This window comes from Thalassophryne amazonica, chromosome 17 (assembly GCF_902500255.1).
Source record: "Thalassophryne amazonica chromosome 17, fThaAma1.1, whole genome shotgun sequence".
NCBI classification, from domain to species: domain Eukaryota; kingdom Metazoa; phylum Chordata; class Actinopteri; order Batrachoidiformes; family Batrachoididae; genus Thalassophryne; species Thalassophryne amazonica.
This window is the reverse complement of record NC_047119.1, coordinates 22,248,644-22,267,885: the sequence shown is the minus strand read 5'-3', so window position 1 is coordinate 22,267,885 and position 19,242 is coordinate 22,248,644. Positions and strand designations below refer to the sequence as shown.

At 39.6% G+C, this 19,242-nt stretch overlaps 1 protein-coding gene across 2 annotated transcripts in view; it reads right to left on the bottom strand.

The window, feature by feature from the left end:
- The window catches only part of ctif (CBP80/20-dependent translation initiation factor), a 171,802-nt gene that overhangs the window by 105,932 nt on the left and 46,628 nt on the right, over positions 1-19,242 (bottom strand). For both annotated transcript variants that reach the window (XM_034191677.1, XM_034191676.1), the window contains exons 5-7: positions 17,813-17,886; positions 16,408-16,512; positions 16,168-16,246 (exon numbers count right to left, since the gene is read on the bottom strand). In XM_034191677.1, the coding sequence (XP_034047568.1) occupies positions 16,168-16,246; positions 16,408-16,512; positions 17,813-17,886 (258 nt within the window). The remainder of the gene's footprint in view (positions 1-16,167; positions 16,247-16,407; positions 16,513-17,812; positions 17,887-19,242) is intronic.

The window sequence follows — 19,242 nt, the reverse complement described above, 5'->3', positions numbered from 1 at the left end:
AAGAGGGGACACCTGATTCACACCTCTTTGTTCCACAAAATTGACGAACTCACTGACTGAATGCCACACTACTATTATTGTGAACACCCCCTTTTCTACTGTTTTTTACTAATAGCCCAATTTCATAGCCTTAAAAGTGTGCATATCATGAATGCTTGGTCTTGTTGGATTTATGAGAATCTACTGAATCTACTGGTACCTTGTTTCCCATGTAACAATAAGAAATATGCTCAAAACCTGGATTAATCTTTTTAGTCACATAGCACTACTATTATTCTGAACGCTACTGTACCTACGTTTTCACACCCTTTGCACTCTGTGAATGTCCTTGAGTGGCCCAGCCAGAGCCCAGACCTGAGTCTGATTGAACATCTCTGGAGAGATCTGAAAATGGCTGTGCACCGACGCTCCCCATCCAAGCTGATGGAGCTTAAGCGGTGACGCAAAGAGGAATGGGCAAAACTGCCAAAAGCTGGTGGCATCATGTTCAAGAAGACTTGAGACTGTAATTGCTGCCAAAAGTGCATCAACAAGGTATTGAGCAAAGGACACTACTGTACATGTGATTTCTTACATTTTTAAATTTATTTTTAATAGATTTGCAAAAATCTTTGCAAAAAAACAAACCTTTTTTTCACATTATCATTATGGGGTATTGTATGTAGAATTTTGAGGAAAAAATTGTTTCTTTTTTTAATAAGGCTGCAACATAAAAAAAATATGGAAAACGTGCAGCACTGTGAATACTTTCTGGATGCACCATATATCCTTAAAGCAGTTTGTGATGATAGAACAGGCTGTGCTAGTTACTGATCCTAACAAGTTTCTCATCCTTCAGTTAATGCAGCTAGGTGATGGTCTAGTGGTTAAGGCATTGGAAGATCCTTGGTTCAAATCCCAGCCTGACTGGAAAATCACTAAGGGCCCTTGGGCAAGGTCTTTAATCCCCTATTGCTCCCAGTATGTAGTGAGGACCTTGTATGGCAGCACCCTCACATCGGGGTGAATGTGAGGCATTATTTGTAAAGCGCTTTGAGCGTCTGATGCAGATGGAAAAGCGCTATATAAATGCAGTCCATTTATCATTTATCCCTTATTACTGACTGGGCTATAGTCCTGGAGATTTACCACAAATCCAAATCCTCACTCATTATTCTTAGTCTGAAATAACATCATGACAATTTGCCATCCAGTTATTTTAACAACTGCTACACAAAGTATCTGTATCATGTGTTACCTGTACCAATAGGATTTTAAAAGTTGTTTTTTTTTATTGGGGAACCTATGAACCCAGACTCATCCCTGATGAATTCTTTAGACGGCACTGCATGGCGTACTGACACTGACACTAAATTTGTGATTTTCACACTGATGTTATGTGGCAATTTGTGGTGAATCTTGCTGACACAGTAATAAGAGAGACACAAAACTTTGCAGAACATAGTCTCAGTTTTATAGGCTCGTTTGATATAGCTGCAATCGAAAACGCTACCACCAAAAAGAAAGGAGTCAACACAAACTGTTGGTTGTACTGAAATGTGATACACTATCTGTATTCTGCTGATTTAAGTTACAATGCAGCAAGTCTTTTATTAACATGTATTACAGTAGAAAGATGAATAAAATCCAGAAAACTCAGGAAAGTAAAGCAAAGTGATTAGGGATTAGTACAGAAAGAAAAGCTATAACAGAACTTTCAGTGCTACTGTATGGAAAGTGTGTCTTCCTGCCCCTTCTAGTGTTTAACTCTTCTGGTATGATGCTCATTCACTCACTCCATTGTTTCGTTCAGTTTATTTATGCTGCAAGGGCCTTCGTCCAAAACCAATAAATTTAAAAATGCCTCAGGGGTGGCATTAGAGAACAGCAGAACAGGTTGTTAAGAACATGGAAGAGAGAGAGAGAGAGAATGAATAAATACAAGCTAGCAAGCAAGCAAATACACTTAGGCTAAAATAATGTGATTATTTGGTCTACTTCATATCTTTACAGAAATTTGGTTTAGTTATTCCACTTGTCTTGTGTAAATACAAGATAGAAAGCAAGTAAATACACTTCGTCTAAAACAGTGTGAATACTGGCCTATGTCACGTCTTTATGGAAATTAGGTTTAGTTATTCCACTTGTCTTGTGTGTTGGAAAGTTGCCAGCCCTGCTTTTGTAATTATGACAAAGTTTTGCTACTGGGATAAAATGTCCTACAATTCACCTTAAATCATTTGCTTAATAGGCCAATAAAATTAACATAAATGCATAAATTAGCATGTTTAATTACGTGTAGTTAATTATTAGTAGAAAAGACTGTCTCTGCATTAAAAAAAATGCACTCATGAGTTTGTATTATTCTTGTGACAGTGGGACCAACACATTTTAAGTGTGAAAAAATACACAATATAAGCATGAATAGGTTACTCGGAATTAAACAAAACATATACGCTACAAACTCATCATCTGCCATAATATGGTCTCTACTGCTACGCACAGTTTATTTACCTGCAAGATAGTGACAAGGACTTGGACACAACCCAGATGGATTTGCATTATGCATCTGTTCACAGACCCTCAGGATAACACCCTTCAGATTGCTCAAACCATTCTAATGGAAAACCCCTGTAATGTTGCATCTGGTGTACTGTACACTCAGTGATCTCTATTTCAGGTTTGCAATTCAACGTATTCTGCAGCAGGTGATGCTATCAGGACAAAAGAAATTAAAAGGAAGGATTTAAAGCTGCCACAGACAGGTATAGCGGGTAAACTGCGATAAGAGACAATGATGTGAGGTCGTGACATTCATGTCTCATTTAATAAGTTAAGCCAGGGCCAGAACAGAGCACAGACAGACAGACAGATACATCAAAGAGCTTGGCATTGTAACTGCAGGAGGAGACGGAGCCTTTGAGGGATCAAAGCACCAGGGTGGGGGAAGAAAAAAGAAACTGCTGTACCCTGCCTACAGCAACGTAATCATAGGACAACCACAGCAGGAACACCAAGTTTCACATGATTCTGAAAGACAGAAAATACTTCAACCATTTATGTGTAACTTTACATTAACAATCACTTTACGTTCTCCACAAGATCAAACCTGATGACTGGTCTGGTTTGCATTTAGCTTTTAAAGACCAAATTAATAGGAACATACAGTCTTGACAGTGAGATGTGCTGATAATTACATGCATAACCAGTAGCTGACGACTCAAGGCCAGATTTTACATTCATATTGTAGGTATAAGATCCTCTTAATATACAATGGAACCTCGGTTTTAGAACTTAATTGGTTGCTAAATGTTGTTCTTAAACTGAGGAAACTGCTCAGCATCCTGGACAGCAACTCCCACCCTCTGCATGCCACTCTGAGCACCTTCCACAGACTGAGACCACCAAGGTGCACCACAGAATGCCACAGGAGGTCTTTCCTACCTGTGGCAATCAGACTGTACAATTCCTCCCCCTCTGCAGGATGAATGCATAATGAACAGTTATTCAGAATTATTCAGTTACTCAGAGTTATGTGCAATATTGTCAAACATCTTGTGCAAATGTCTTAAAAACAACAACAACAACAAAAAAAACAACATTGTTCACTGTTTACTGTCACTGTTTCGGTACTCTGGCAAAATAATTTCCTTCAGAATAAATAAAGTTGATCTTATTCGTATTCTTATAACTGTTAATATTGTTCCATGTTTAATTTTGGAATAAAAAGAATGTATTTATTTCCATTTATTTGCCCATTCTTAATATATTGTGGGGTTGTGTCAGGAAAGGTATCTGGATAAAACCCGTGCCAAATCAACATGCAGATTCATATCAGCTCTGTTGTGGGGGACCCCAATGCAAACAAGCAAGAAGCCGAAAGAACTTACCACAGTATAGTAAATTTGATTAGTCATGTTTATATTTAATATGTCAAAAGGAAAAGATGAAAAACAATTACGATAAAACATTTTATGAGTGGGTTGTCCACATGAAGTATTACTATACCTCAGTGGAATTATCGGCAATGATTCATGCACTCAGATCTCAAGTACAGAGATGATTAAGCCACAAAGTGTGCAGTTAGTAGTGCACAGGAGCCAAGAAGCAGCAGGCTTAGGGACAATAGCAGGAAGAGACCTCAGGGAGGGGGCTGTCGGTCACCGTGACCCCCTGGACATTGTTGTGTTGCCCACCAACTTTTGAAGGATGGAGGGGAGGAGTGAAGGCTGACATTTAGAGAGCAGCGAGGAGGAGAGGGTGCAATGAGGGCAGTCATAAGAAAATTGGAAAAAGGAAACAGCAAATAGGAAAAAGCAAAAGGAAGACACAGATAGACACAAGACAGAGGTATGAGATAAACATCATCAGCATACAACAGAACTCTAGGTAGACAGAATACTGTTCAAAAGTTTTAGGGTGTATTCGCCCTAGGCTCAGGTGTCTGGGCCTGTGCCCAAGACCGGCCCTTCCCCACTACACCACTGGCCTGCACTCAAGGTTTGGGCCGAGCTGTTGAGATTAGTTTTATATAAGGAGGTGAAGTAATGTAATATTTATTATGATTAAACAGCACAGGATAAGAAAGCTTGATATTACTGACAGGTTAGCGTAGCTACTCAAAAACATTGGTGCACTGCTGTGCTGTCACTCCTCAATAAATGAACAGGCTTCTGCATTTTTTTTCTTTGTTCTCAGCTCTGAAATAATGGATTCAGCTCTACAGGTGCTTCTGATTGTGTTGCTTCAAGTTATTTTTGTTGTGGCTGGCGTGCCTGGCTGGCTTTTGTGTGTCTTCTGTTTCTGTCTTTTGGTTTTCCTCCCAGGTGGTGCGCATTTGGGACTGAGTGGCTGTGTAGCTGAGTTTAGCAGGACCTCACCCTGATCACCTGAGGCTGATCACGTGCAGCTCATCAGGACTCACAGCTGTGGTGCATCTACACGGATTGGAACATGGTGGCATTTAAGTCTGGAGTGCACAGTGTGTGTTTGCCAGAGACTCGACCTTGTGACCAGACGGGTGAGATCGTCGTCTCTAGAGCCATCTCCCATCAGCGGATGCAGAGAACGTCCAGGTTTGATGCATGGTCTGTGAAAGAGGAGGGGGTGAGGTCTCACGCTCGTCAGCACACTTCCTGAGGTACGTTTGGTTTTGTGACTAACATTTATACAGTCAGTAAATGTGGTGTCCCTCACACCTTATTATATTGAGCTGTATGTTAGTCGTTTAAATCAGCTTCCACTGCAGTGGAGTTTTGTGAACAGGGTGTTCTATGCCTGCAGGGTGGGAAGCTGATTTGCAATTAAGCCAGGAAGTGTTTGCTGTTTGTACACCTTTGAGTGGTCTCTCTGTGTGTTGAGTGTGGACTCACATAATGATTTCTTCTTTCACAGACTCGGTTTGTCGCGGCCACCTGGGGGGTGTCGGCGGGGTCCTTGGGTCCGAACAGTTTTCTGGCTCCGGACCGTTAGCGCTGCTGGGAGCGCACCGCAATCCACCACGCCAGACCGCGTACTCTTTTGTTGTTTTCGTACCACTTCACTGTTATGTTTATTAAACTCTGTTATCCTTTGTACCGTGCTCTGCTTATTTCATACTGGGTCCTTCAAACGCTGGTCGGTTCTCCGGGCTGCGTCCGACACATAATTTTCTCAGATAAACCTTTTCTTTTTATTAGCTGTATGCACTCTGCAGATGTGTACAGCACTTGTTGTACAGAGCAGGTGATCTGACCACCTCTCACACAGGCACAAACGGACATGCCCGTCGCACCTCTGGATTTAATTTTTTTACATCTGCCAACAAAGTTAAAAGAGGTTATGTTTTCGCCCGTTTGTTTGTCTGTTTGATTTTGAACAGCCTAGAGCCCACAATTTTTCTTATATCGTTATGATTTTTTTTTTTAAACGAACATTCATATCATGAAAGGCAAGAACTGATTCAATTTTAAAGTCATAGGTCAAAGTGAGCAGAATTTTTTGGAAAAATCCCTATCTTTAACACTGAATGAATATTCAGAAATTAACAACTCTGTCAAAAAAGATCACATTTTTTTTTCATATTTGAGACCGTTATGTAGCATGGTATCCTTTGTTGACTGACAAAGTTTGAGCCGGATTACAGATTTTGTGGCCATTTCAATTTAACATTGAAACCCCCATTTAATGTATATTTTACATTAACATGCACAGTCACTCATATTGGAAAGTGAGGTGCAGACTGACACTATCGCCTGACAAGTTTGATCTGGATCTGATCCAGATTGTGGATTCAAATTGTGGACATTTCAATTTAATACTGAAAAGCCCATTTGGTGTACATTTTGCATTATATCTCAATCAAAAGTGCCTCAATGACTCTCATTTTTCTAGTATGGATTTACCTACACCACCAAAATTGGATGAAAGTTCCAATTTTTTGCGTGTTTGTCTATCTTCCAGTTATCAATCGGAAACCAAGTGCCAAAAAGAAATGATAAATTGTGCACAGCAGAGATAACCAATATTCTGTGAAAATTATCTGAAAAGGAATTCAGAAACCGAAACACCACATTTGCACCACAGATACATATTAGGACATAGATGACTCCACTGAATTTTGGAGGTGATCCGGATCCGGATTGGTGGATGTCAGAACTCTCCGTTTGCTCTTGTTTCATAAGGTTTAGTAAGATTAAATCTGAAGAAAACTTTAGATTTGAGTCACATTGAGCCCTGACTGACAGCAGACCATCACATTCAATTTAAAAAGAGCAATCAGAGATTTCTGATGTTTGCCAATATGGATCTAGATCACCTTCAAAATTCAATGCAGTCTTCCATGGCCTAATATCTATATGTAGTGAAAGTTTCGTCAAAATCCATGCAGTAGTTTTGACCTAATCCTGCTAAAAGACAGACAGACAAATAAATAAATAAACACCAATGATTTTATTACGTCCTTGGTGGACGTAATAAAAACATCACACAGAGTGGAGGCTCTCTAGTTTTATGTACAGATCATGCAGTCTCTTTATATGTAGTTCTCAGCTTCTTCTCATGTTGTAAAAATGTATTTGTCTTCACTCAACCACTCTGTACTTTATTTCTCTATCTCGAAAATAAAAGTGAAAAAAGTGCAAGAAATTGTCCCTGCTGAAATATAAATTCAATGTAGCTCCAGCTGGTGAAGCTTGGGATTCAATAAACCTTGTTTTCTGAGCATTTCACCATTACTGTGCAATAAAGTTTAATTCAGGCATTCACTGTTGCAGAATGATATTCCAACAAAGTGTGGTGAAGACAGTTTTTAGAAAGTTTAGCCACTGTGGGCAAGTGGTCCACAGGGGGTCCCCCCCACACACACCAAAAGGAGCAGAAAAATCAGCAGCATAAACCTCTTTAACAGGTCGAACAGCTCCCAACATAGGAAAAGCCAGACAGACAGAAAGACAGAAAAGCACACAGCACAGAGGGAGTATCGCTTCATTCTCTGTACAGGATGCCATTAAAGCACTAAATAAAAAGAAATTCCCTTTAACTTCTCCCTTATTTTCACGCGGAGTTACCACAGCAGATATACCTTGGATTTGCATGGTGATTTGGCACATGTTTTATGCTGGAGGCCTTTCCTGATGCAACTCCACATTACATGGAGAATGGGCAAGAGTGGCCTTGAATTGGAAACCTTCCACCCTGGAAACAAGCACACTTAACTGCTTGGCCACTAAAGGGTTACATAGGAACTAGCTGGTGGGAGCAATACTAATGTTTAAAATGCCAAGCAATCCCATGATCTGCATTTTTATCCAGACCTATTAACCAATTTCAGTGCTGTTTTTCAGTCCAGATGCAACAATTGCACTGATTATTAGTATTTGAGCAATCGTGCTATCAAAACAATAAACAGACACAGGCAGAGACAATACAAACTTGGCAGAGGTTAACAACTGAATCACATGCTATTAAAGACCATGAATGGAATGCAAGTCTTAAACAAACTGACAGCTGACACACTATTAAATAAAAAATCCCACCCACCCCCAGTGTCGCTCCTCAATGGGAGTCCTGCTCTGCAGCACGTACGCTTCCAGACGGAGGGGCCAACCAGTCTGTAATATCTCAGCTCCAGACTGCTGCTTTGTTCTTCTGTTGGCCGGCTTTGTGCGCAGACCGGATGTCTCGTCACTAACTAACTGATTCTCTATTTCTGCGTGAGCTCACCCTGTTATTCACTTCCCCAGGCATGAGAACGGCTTTTTTTGAGGGGGTGGGGGTTCTAAAAATGGCTGGGAATCTGGGGGTTACCCTAGATAGCACCCTGGTGGGAGTCTAGGGGGTGAAGCCCCTGAAAGCTCTTGAAATTTGAGCATTTTTGAGTGAACATTTTTTGAAAGCAATTTTGAGCATAATGTGTAGGAATCTTACTGGTGTGAAAGTACTCTTTTCTATAGTTTGTAGGCAACATTTTTGTAAGTACAGACAAGTGCTGGGTGTCAATGATGACATACAGAGAATGGTTGAGACAGACAAGTGAGACAGACCAAATCTTTTTCTCTTTTTACTTGACAGTCAATGAAGATGAGAAAAAATCATAACGGACCTGCCGATACCAAGTCCCCATCCAATACTTGTATTTTCCTAGATATTACACACGGACAGAGCACACTGCATGTACATTAAAGTCAATCCAATGTATGTGCTTGACAGTTTAACAGTGCTGCCATGCATTAAGAACCAAAATGTATTCAGTCTAAGCTGCTCCTTAAAGTTTTTTTTTATAATTTTTTTAAACATTTTAATAAACAGATTTTTTTATATCATCAGTTAAACTTATTTCAACATTGTAGTAGTACAACTACTCGGAGCAATATTGACTGAAAGATGGTTTAGCTGTTAACAATAAATTATTATTATAACTACTACTACTATGTGCAAAAATATCCAAAATCTCTTGAATGCTACCTAAAAACTATGTGGAAACTAGCACCTGCCTACAAACAGTCCAATAAAAATTAAGAAACACAGAAAGGTTTTAAATAAAGATGCCCATTTAAAAGGCAGGGTCCCACATAAGGTTGCGAGGTCTCTGTGACAAAGCCAGTCGAATCCAGCCCAACAGTGTCCTCGCTGAAGACCCGCAACGCGTTAACAACAAATACTAATGCTTTCTTCCCACTCAAATGCGGCTAAAGTCTCTTTCTAAGGATGACATGATGTAAAAGAACACAGATAAAACTTTACCTGTCAATCTGGTTGTGTTGCCTGCATAACTACACGTTATCCATTCTTCTTGCTCAGACAGCAAACCAGGGGTGAATCCAGATGGAAAGGGGGCTTGGGGGGAGGGACACAGCCCCCCACAACACCCCTAGATTAAAGGTCCACTTTTAAAGACATTTTATCATACTACTACCACTAAATATAATAATAATAATAATAATAATAATAATAATAATAATAATAATTTCAACAATTAAAATGTTTAGAAAAAATTTAAATGTTAGAAAATGTTGTAAATAATTTAATTAATTTATAAACAATGTAGTGTTGTGTGGGCCGCTGAAGAGGAGGTACTGCTGGCCCACCACCACCAGATGGCGCCCTGGTTGGAGTGCTGGCTTCAAGCACGAGAGGGCACGGAGCCACTGGGAGTGACAGCTGTCACTCATCATCAGCACCAGCTGTCACTCATACAACTCATCACCATCACCATAAAGGCCGGACTGCAACTCCACCTCCTCGCCGAGAAATCAGCTACCATAAGAGGTAATTTTCTCTGCTGAACTAAACCCCGGCTCCTGGAAAGGGGAAGTGAATACTGGCAGGAGAATGTACGAACTTGCTGTCATGCAGGACAGTCATGTGATAAGTGTATGCGATGACAGAAAACAAGTCAGTTACAGGAATTAGGATGATGCAAATCTTGAGTAAAAAAAACTTATGATAATTAAATGAACGGTATATTATAATAAAGTCACTTTACCAAGGCACAGGCATAGTGAACCCTACTCACATCTTCTGCATCTGGCTCCTCATTAGGGATAAATATGGCTTTGTTCACATTTGCTTCGAAGGCGCTTGCTTCGCTTGACTACACTGCCATTGTCCTTTTCCCATCATGCATTCCATATGTGGTGAAGCAACATAAATGTTATGACCAACAACATTAACACAAAGCTCTTCCAAGCTCCCACAAGCTGCAAAACTCTCACTGAACGTATTGTACTTAATTAATGATTTCTTGGACTTACCCGAGAAGGTGTACGTTTTCTTACACTAAAGCATTTTCCTGTCACACCTACCACGCTGGCTTTCGCTAGAAAATTTCTGCACTCATTTCAGGCTTGAGCAGCTTAATCAGATGACTGATTGCTTACTAATACTAAAGTTTTTCCTTATCACTGTTGCCTATGTGCTTGCTCGGGAAGATTAGACCCGTGTGAAGCACCTTGGGGCAACTTATGTTTTGATATGGTGCTTTATAAATAAACTGAACTGAATACCAATGATTTACTTATATGGAGTGGCTATTCGCCCAAACGTTGGTTCAATAAAGTAAACAGGCGAGCATATACGCCCAAACACAACCGACCAATGAGCGTGCTCGTAAGTTCACTTCCGGTTTCAACGCGGGAGGGAAAAAAGCTGGATATTTTCTCACGGACATGCCCGCGGAGGGGCTGTGATCTAAAGCGGTTCTGTTTGGCTCATCACACCCAGGGAACTGTGTCAAACTAACACCATCTTACAGACAACAAGCAGCATTTTGTTCAAAAATTGTTTTGTCGTCGTTAACAGGCTTCCGTTCAAAATACTTATGATGTTTGTCTGCTTTCATCCATTGCGGTGTTTTCGCAGTATTTATTTCGCAGGAATTAAAGATGGCGCTGTTAAATGTGTCAAACATACGCCACAATAGAGCCTTAAAAAGTGGTGTAAAAAACGTAGTTTAGATGCACAAAACGTGTCAAACACACGATCACGGTTGGGTGAATAAGGTAAGATATTATATTTATCTGCCCAACGGTTCGGCGTGTAATGATCAATGTATGACTTATCTGCCCAACGGTTGGGCGAATAGCCTTTGCCTTACTTATAATACTTCTAAAAATGGGTAAGTTAGTCAAACTTTGGTCTTCAAGATACTGTTGCTCGACCGACTATATCTAAGCCACAGTGTGTAGAATGGTCAGATTTAGTGGTTAGCACTGTTGCCTCACAGTGAAAAGGCATGGGATCGATTCCCACCTGCGGCCTTTCTGTGTGGAGTTTGCATGTTCTCCCCGTGTTTGCGTGGGTTCCCTCCGGGTACTCTGGCTTCCTCCCACATCCAAAGACATGCAGGTTAGGTGGACTGGAAACTTTAACAATTGTGTAATGAAAGCTACATTCCACTTCTGCTAATAAACCTCTAAATTTGACACATTATAGCTTTAAGTGCATAAACTGAATGTGTTTTTGACTGAAGCTTTTTTATTTATTCATATATTCGTGTCAAGCAACCCTACTTTTTTCTTGTTTATATTTAACTTTCCCTCGGGAAATCAATATGCAGTTGTAGCATATCAAAGGAATACCAGATAATAACATCAGTTAATGAGTCATGACATTTTCTGCTTAAGGCTTTAACCACAAGGTAACAGGTGAGGCATGGTGGCATTATGTGTTGAAAGAACAACATCAAGGAGGCTGTCTGGGGGTGGTGGTGGGGTAATTCAATGTGGCACAAACTGCATATTACTACTATTATTTACAAGAGAAATACTGTACATAAGAAAGTGTACTTCACTTTACTACCACAGAATGACAACCAGCTGAGTATTGTACCCATTCATCTTATTTATTTATTTTTTTATTACTTGACTCATCAAGCCTCTGTGGCTTACTGAAAAGAGGTATCATGGTTTGGATGAGTGGTATTCTTCAATTATTTCATTACATTAATCGCAGACATCAGCACATAACTTGCTCATGTTGTAGCCCTAAAACGTAGCTCGTTTGCCTTGAACTGAGCAATTTTTATCCTCAGTATCTGTGTAAGACAATAAAGCTCTAATGTAGCACTGACATTTACAGTGCGCAACTGCACAGTAAGGCTTAGCAAGTGCACACATTACAATACACCTCTCGTTAATGGTTCAATATCACCCAATTCACATTCAGGGTGGTTAACAGCAGAACAATATTTGAATGCTCTGGCAATATTCCACACATTTGACTGAAACCTCTCCATTTCGAAGAGAGTGATACGATCATAGTCTTTCCAAATGTTTCTTTTCAAGAATGACTTCTGAAAAAACCAAGTCTGAAACATTATTGCCCCTCAAGTCAACTTGAGGGAGACCATATGGACCATACAGATACCGTGAGAAGAAGGCTTCATCAGAATGAGAAACAACAGGAGTGGCATGACATCACTGCATGGCTCAGCCTGGCAGACTTCTCCAAAGAGATGATACCAAGCAGAGGCACAGTGACAGAGTGTGTGTGTGTGTGTGTGTGTGTGTGCGCGCGCATGCGCACATGCGAGTATGGGACGCACGGTGAGAAAATACACAAGTGTACATGCTCACTTCTAAGAACTGATAGAAACATAGATTAAAGCTACAGTGTGTAGGATTTAGAACAATGGTGGGCACAGTTCCGCTAATCTGCTAATGGCTAATTATTGAAGCTAACTTTTTTGTTAACGGATTAGCTTTTCAGCTAACTTCAAAAACCATCGGCGGACCAATTAGCTTCCGATAAATTACGAGTAGTTCCGATATATTTTAGGCCGCTAACGTTTTTTACATAGTAACGGTGAAAAACATTTATAAATCCTGTTGGCTCCTGTCTGCTATGTATTTTGCAGCAGTAAGGCAGCTAAGAGGAACTGAGCTGAACTCTACCCCAGCAGAAGGGGCCTGGCCACCAGGCTACCACACAAAAAAAGTCATTACCCTTTACAGCTGTATGCCTTTCTCTGAGGCTGGTTTATAAACCAAATGAATCCGGATAATTTAACAAAACATTAATGTCAACTCTGTTATTTGTACAAAGTAAAAATATAACACATATCTTAATAATGTACTAATTCTGGTTTTGAACATATTAACACACACATGCAGATGCCAAACCGTATTATGGGTAAACTGAGCCTGCGATCACTGATTGATTGATTCATTTAACCAACACAAAACTTGTGTGTTGGTTTTGACAAATAAATGTGTATTTGTAAAATATGTAATTTTCTGTGTGTTAAGTTGTGATTCAGCCAGGCAGCAACAACCATGTGATATAACCAGGCATCATTCACACTGCCATCCAGTAGATGGCAGTGTTCTATGCATTTTGACTCAGCTACTGGATGGCATATTACATACTGGCATGTTATGTTACTATGCTTTTTACTTTTTTACTCTTTTACTATGCTTTGTAATCTTTTAATTTATTTTATTTTGTTTTCTGAATTGTTTAGTGTGAAGTGCCTTGAGGCGACTCTGTTGTGAGTTGGTGCTATATAAAGTCAATAAATTTAATTGAAATTGAGGCTCAGTTTACCCATAATGCAGTCTGGCATCTGTGTGTGTTAATATGTTCAAAATGTCAGAATTAGTGCAAAGATATGTGTTATATTTTCACTTTGTACAAATGACAGACTTGACATTAATGTAGTTAAACTATCTGGATTAATTTTGTTTATAAATCAAAACCATAAGTCAAACCTGCTTTCCTTTTCAAGATGTCTGTCTCACGGCTGGACCACTATATGCTGTCAAAGTAAATGATGCTTCCCTACAGCAGTGGGCAGGGTGCACAAATACAGGAGCAATGACTCATTGGCTGTGTTTGAGTTTTGTGATCACCTTTATTGTATCAGAAGCATTGGCAGTGTTTAAACTCAAAATCGGCTTGTCAGTAGTTGAGAGTGTATCAGAGACAATACTGAAAGCTATCGGTTATCGGTTAGCTGTAGCTTCCAATAAGATTTTTGGTGATTTATCGATTAAGCATTATAAAAGATAACTTTTCAGTTAGTTGATTAGCGGTTATCAAAGCTAACTTTTTGGTTAGCTGTGCCCACCACTGATTTAGTACCACCTATTGGCGAGATTGCACATTGCATTCTGCTGCTGCTGGTCACACTTTTATTTCCCTTTTGGTTTTCACTTTGTTGGCGATGGGGATTCATGCTCCATTGCCTTCTCTGGTGGTAAGCAATATGTAAGATTTTCCTTTTCACAAAAATAAGGGTTCTCAAACATATTAGCCTGTAGTAGCAAACAGTAGACAGCGTATAGGGGAGCAACCACTAATTACCCTTCTTTTTTGTTCAGTCTTTGAGCTGTGCTGCAAAATTCAAAAGCTGGAGTAAGTATGTCACTTTTGGGCTACTCTATTAACATGGCAGCCTCCATGAGAGGACCCACTCCCATGCACATATGAGCAAGCCATTCTAAGTTGATGGAAACATCAATTCATTTTTGCAGGCAATTAATCACACACGAATGAACAAATGGTAATGAATGCTATATTCTATTTCTGCTAATAAACACCCCTAAATCATACACACTGCAGCTTTAACATGAAAAAACCCTGCGGCATTCCCCAGTCATGCCTCTTTGACCTTACTTTGTCCATCTACCAACACATATCCGATCCCAAGCATACCAGATGAATATAACTGACACAGTCTTTTTTTTGGCCCCAACTGAATGAACGGAACAGCGCTCTTGGCTCAGGATCTACAAAAGGAAAAAGGCATCTCGATAGCACAAATAGGCCTGTTTTTTGAGAATCAAAATACACCTCAACTTGAAAGCCATTGGGGGGGGTGGGGGGGGGGGGGGGGGAGAGAACGTAGCTGAAATGCAGTGAAACACGGAAGACATTTTGCCTGGAAAAAAGGGAGGGCGCCAGCAGGGACCCAGAGTGAACCCTGTCACCTCAAGTGTATCATATGAAAAAAAACCTCATACAAAACAGAAAACTGCCAATACATGGTACAGCAGCATGAAACAGTTCTGCATCATTTCCACACACTTTATGCTCAGAAATTCCACAAAAATAAGCAAGAGTTGGTGCAATGAATCATTTCAGAAATAAAATACTGGATATGTGCAGACACACACACACACACACAAAATATAAGTTGTACTTCAAACCGCAGGCCAATCACTGTACATGAAACGGCCACTAACTCAAAATCTAACAAACTTACATCAGTTCTAGTCCGTCATTAGCTGTGTAAATGTGGTGCGTGCATTTAACCAGCAGAGGGGTGTGTAATATTTTTTTATTTTCTTCTCAACAAGAGCTCATTTCAGCAGCTGACCAGCAGGAGTCACCAGAGGCTCATTTGTAAAATACAGACTGACAGAGTATCACTTAAATGGCAAATCATTCAAAATAGTGGTCACCACTCAATAATTGGATTAAACAAAAATGTACAAGTTCAGAGTTGTATTTGTATTTTTTTTTTTTTTTTTTTTTATAAAACATTAAATCTGGGCTCAAATCTCTGTTATGCCTTCTGGCAAACTCCATCTGAAATCCCATGTCTACTTTTGAAAAACTACTGTGAAACAATAACTAGTGAAGTTAGAGACAAAAGTTGCCCTATGGCTAGTTTCTCAGTTTTAATCAGGTAAATGCGTATAATTTGTGTGTATTAAACACAGAAATTAAAGTGGAGTGTGACAGTAAAACTGGCTTTTCATCAACTATCAGAACCAGAGCTTCCTGTTTTAACATAACACTGTGCAAAATGCAAAATGCAAGGTACAAAAAACCCCAAACAAAAGCACAACACTGATGCAGCTTTCAATTAAGCAAATTATTGTTTATCTTGTTAACACTAAAAAATGACCACCTCATGCTGGCACCTGCCACCTGCCACTAGAGATGCCATTAATTCTGTGATGATGACCAGGATGCCAGCACCTCTAAATGCTACCTGTTTTTTCCCCTACCATCAACATGTGAAAGCAGCATTATATTTTGCTCTGCTCTACTCTTTAATGCAGCCAGTATTTTTTATTAACAGGCCACCAGGTGTCGCCCTACAACTAAGAGAGGTTTATAAACTTACTGGAGTCAAAGTCCACTCTGTCATTGTTGTACAACATTCATAATTTACAATATCCCATATTGTAGCAGTCTAGATGGGATATTCTGCTGCAAAAGGGGAGCTAAAGGAAAGAGAAAATATCTGGTAAAGCTTACAGAGCATAGATGGGGTAAAAACTTGTCTATGTCATTCATGTCGATGCTGTCATCTTCCTCAAACTTGCTTTTGTTCATCCTATGAAAAATACAGAATGGAAGAGAAACAAAGTCAGCAACACAGATCCATCAGGAGTGACAGAGGATTAGAGAGAAAACGACAGCACAACCACACTTCACTCACAGGGAATGACTCTAAAGGATATCAATCACAATAAATAAATACTGCACATATCTTACCCCTCTCTGTCAATGTGTGGCAGGTGCTTTGGTGTTCCTCTGAAGTGTTTCCTATGGAAATGGCTGAAGTCTAATTTCTCTGGCTGTACGTCCCAGCCTGGCCCTCTATAAAGAAACAATAAAAAGATTGACAGGCAGTTAGCATCTGCATATTCATACAAATAAAGACAGGAAAGGGTAAAGCTGCAGTGTGCAGGATCTAGTGTCGAGGCTGCAGACTGCATCATACTGTCGCTGGTCACCATTTTGCTTTCCTTCATGTTTTCACTTCTTTGGCAAAAGGGATTCCTGATAAGCAATATGTATGATCCTCCAGTTTAAAAAATGGGCATTCTCAAAGTCGTTATCCTGCGTAGGCAATGAGTAGACATGATATAGTGGAGCAACCACTGATTCCTCTGTTTTTCTTCAGTCTTTCAGTCATATTTCATAATGGCGAGGAATTATGGCTCTTTTGGGCAACTGTATCAACATGAAAATTTGACGTAGCAAACAGAAAACACGCTTGATGGAAAGTGTACTTCGGGAAAAAAAACTCTTACATATTGTAAAAATGTTTTTACACTTGCATGAGGTGGTTTTTCCAGGTGATTTGAAAAATCCTTAATTCAAAAACAGCAAAGGAAACACTTTTTCTGCTAATACAGGTGACGTGACGTACAGAAAGAGTCACACGGTATTCTAAGATACATGACACGGTCCATTTGGACGAAGTAAGAGACTGAGAGCTTGCTAAACGTTGCAAGAGATGATGTTACAGCAGTACTGGATCAATTTAATACATATCCCCTTTGGGATTTGACACAAGTGCCAGACGCCCTTCCTGATGGAACTCCAGTAATACAGTACATGGAGAAACACACAGAACCCCTGGTCTGTGTGCCAAGTACTAAGCAGGACCTACTCTGCTTCGCTTTTGAGATTTGATAGGATCAGGGGCACAAAAAGCACATTAGCTGCATCATCTACAATGATTAAGTATTTAAAATTATTATGGATTATTTTAGGTGCAGCCGATCTGCTCTATGTCAGCCTGATCCCCTCAGATCTCAGAAGCTAAGCAGGGCGGGACCTGGTTTGTACTTGGATGGGAGACCTCTTTGGAACACCAGCGGCTGTGTGTGTTTCTCCAGGTAAAACTGGAGTTGCGTCAGGAAGGGCATCCTGCGTAAAACTTGTGCCAACTACCAATGCGGATCTGGCTGTATCCGCTGTGGCGAGCCTCAACACAAAAAACGGGAGCAGCCGAATGGACAACAACAACATGGATTATTTTAGGTGATCACAAATCCTTACCATAAATTACTCCAGTGGGAAGAACAGATTAGTTTATGGTTGTGTGGTTGGAATCTAGACCAGGTAATCAACAAAATGTGTTGAGTTTGGTAGGCAGCAAAGTACATACCCATGGGAGTCCAATGTGTTTGCAGCCCAGATGTCTGTCCCAAGAATGTCCAAGGATCCATCTCTGTTCCCATTCTAAAACAAATAATGAAAAGGACAGACAGGTTTTGAATGAATGAATGAATGAATGAATGAATGAATGAATGAATGAAAACTGTTTATTTCGAACATTTGATACAACAACAATTACAAGATAGATCAGTAAAGACAACAACAAAAAAGTTCCTACTGTGTACCCAACATGTCCGAAAAGGGGTAGGGTGAAGCATCAGCTTATTTATCCCTACCCCTTCTTCCCCACAACCAGTAATACCCTTTGCCACATATACACATAGATTCCTACACACCTAAACCGATATCAATATATATATATATATATACATATACATACACATATATATATACATACACACATCAACATACATACACATATACATACACATATATACACATATACATATATACACATATATATACACAAACATAAATATACACCTTCACATACCTACTTACATACAAAATACTATATATTTACAAGCCGAAGCAAAAAACAAAAACACCCTAACCCTCATTACCCTTCCCCTCCCTATACCCAGAAAAAAACATATTTTTGTACCGCTGTTTGAACTGGTTCATGCTTGGACATTGCTTGAGCCCCACTCCCAATCTGTTCCACATCCTCACCCCACAGACAGAAATACAGAAACCTTTTAATGTTGTTCGTGCCCACTGATGCTTTAAATTAAATTTCCCCCTCAGACTGTAATCCCCTGATCTGTTAAAAAACATATTTTTAATATTTGCTGGAAGTAAATTGTTTATTGCTTTATACACAATTTGTACTGTTTGAAAATGAACCAAGTCTGTGAATTTTAAGAATTTGGATTGTAAAAATAGTGGATTTGTATGATCTCTATAGCCAGTATTATGAATAATTCTTATAGCTCTTTTCTGCATTACTGATAGTGATTGTGTTGTACCTTTATAAGTATTACCCCATACCTCTGCACAGTACTGTAAATATGGTAAAACCAGTGAGCAGTAAAGAATGCGGAGTGAGTTGTGGTCCAGAATATGTTTCGCTTTGTTTAGAACTGAAATGCTTCTTGACAGTTTACTTTGTATATGTTTTATATGAGTCTTCCAGTTTATCTTATCATCTATTATCACCCCAGAAACTTATTTTCATGTACCCTTTCAATATCTACCCCCTCGACTTGTAACTGAACCTGTATGTCTGTATTACAATAGCCAAATAACATGTATTTTGTTTTACTTAAGTTTAATGATAATTTGTTTCTGTCAAACCATATTTTCAATTTTCCCATTTCTATACTGATCCTCCTCAGTAACTCCTGCAAATCCCCCCCTGAACAAAAAATGCTTGTGTCATCTGCAAATAATACTAATTTTAATATTTTGGAAACATTG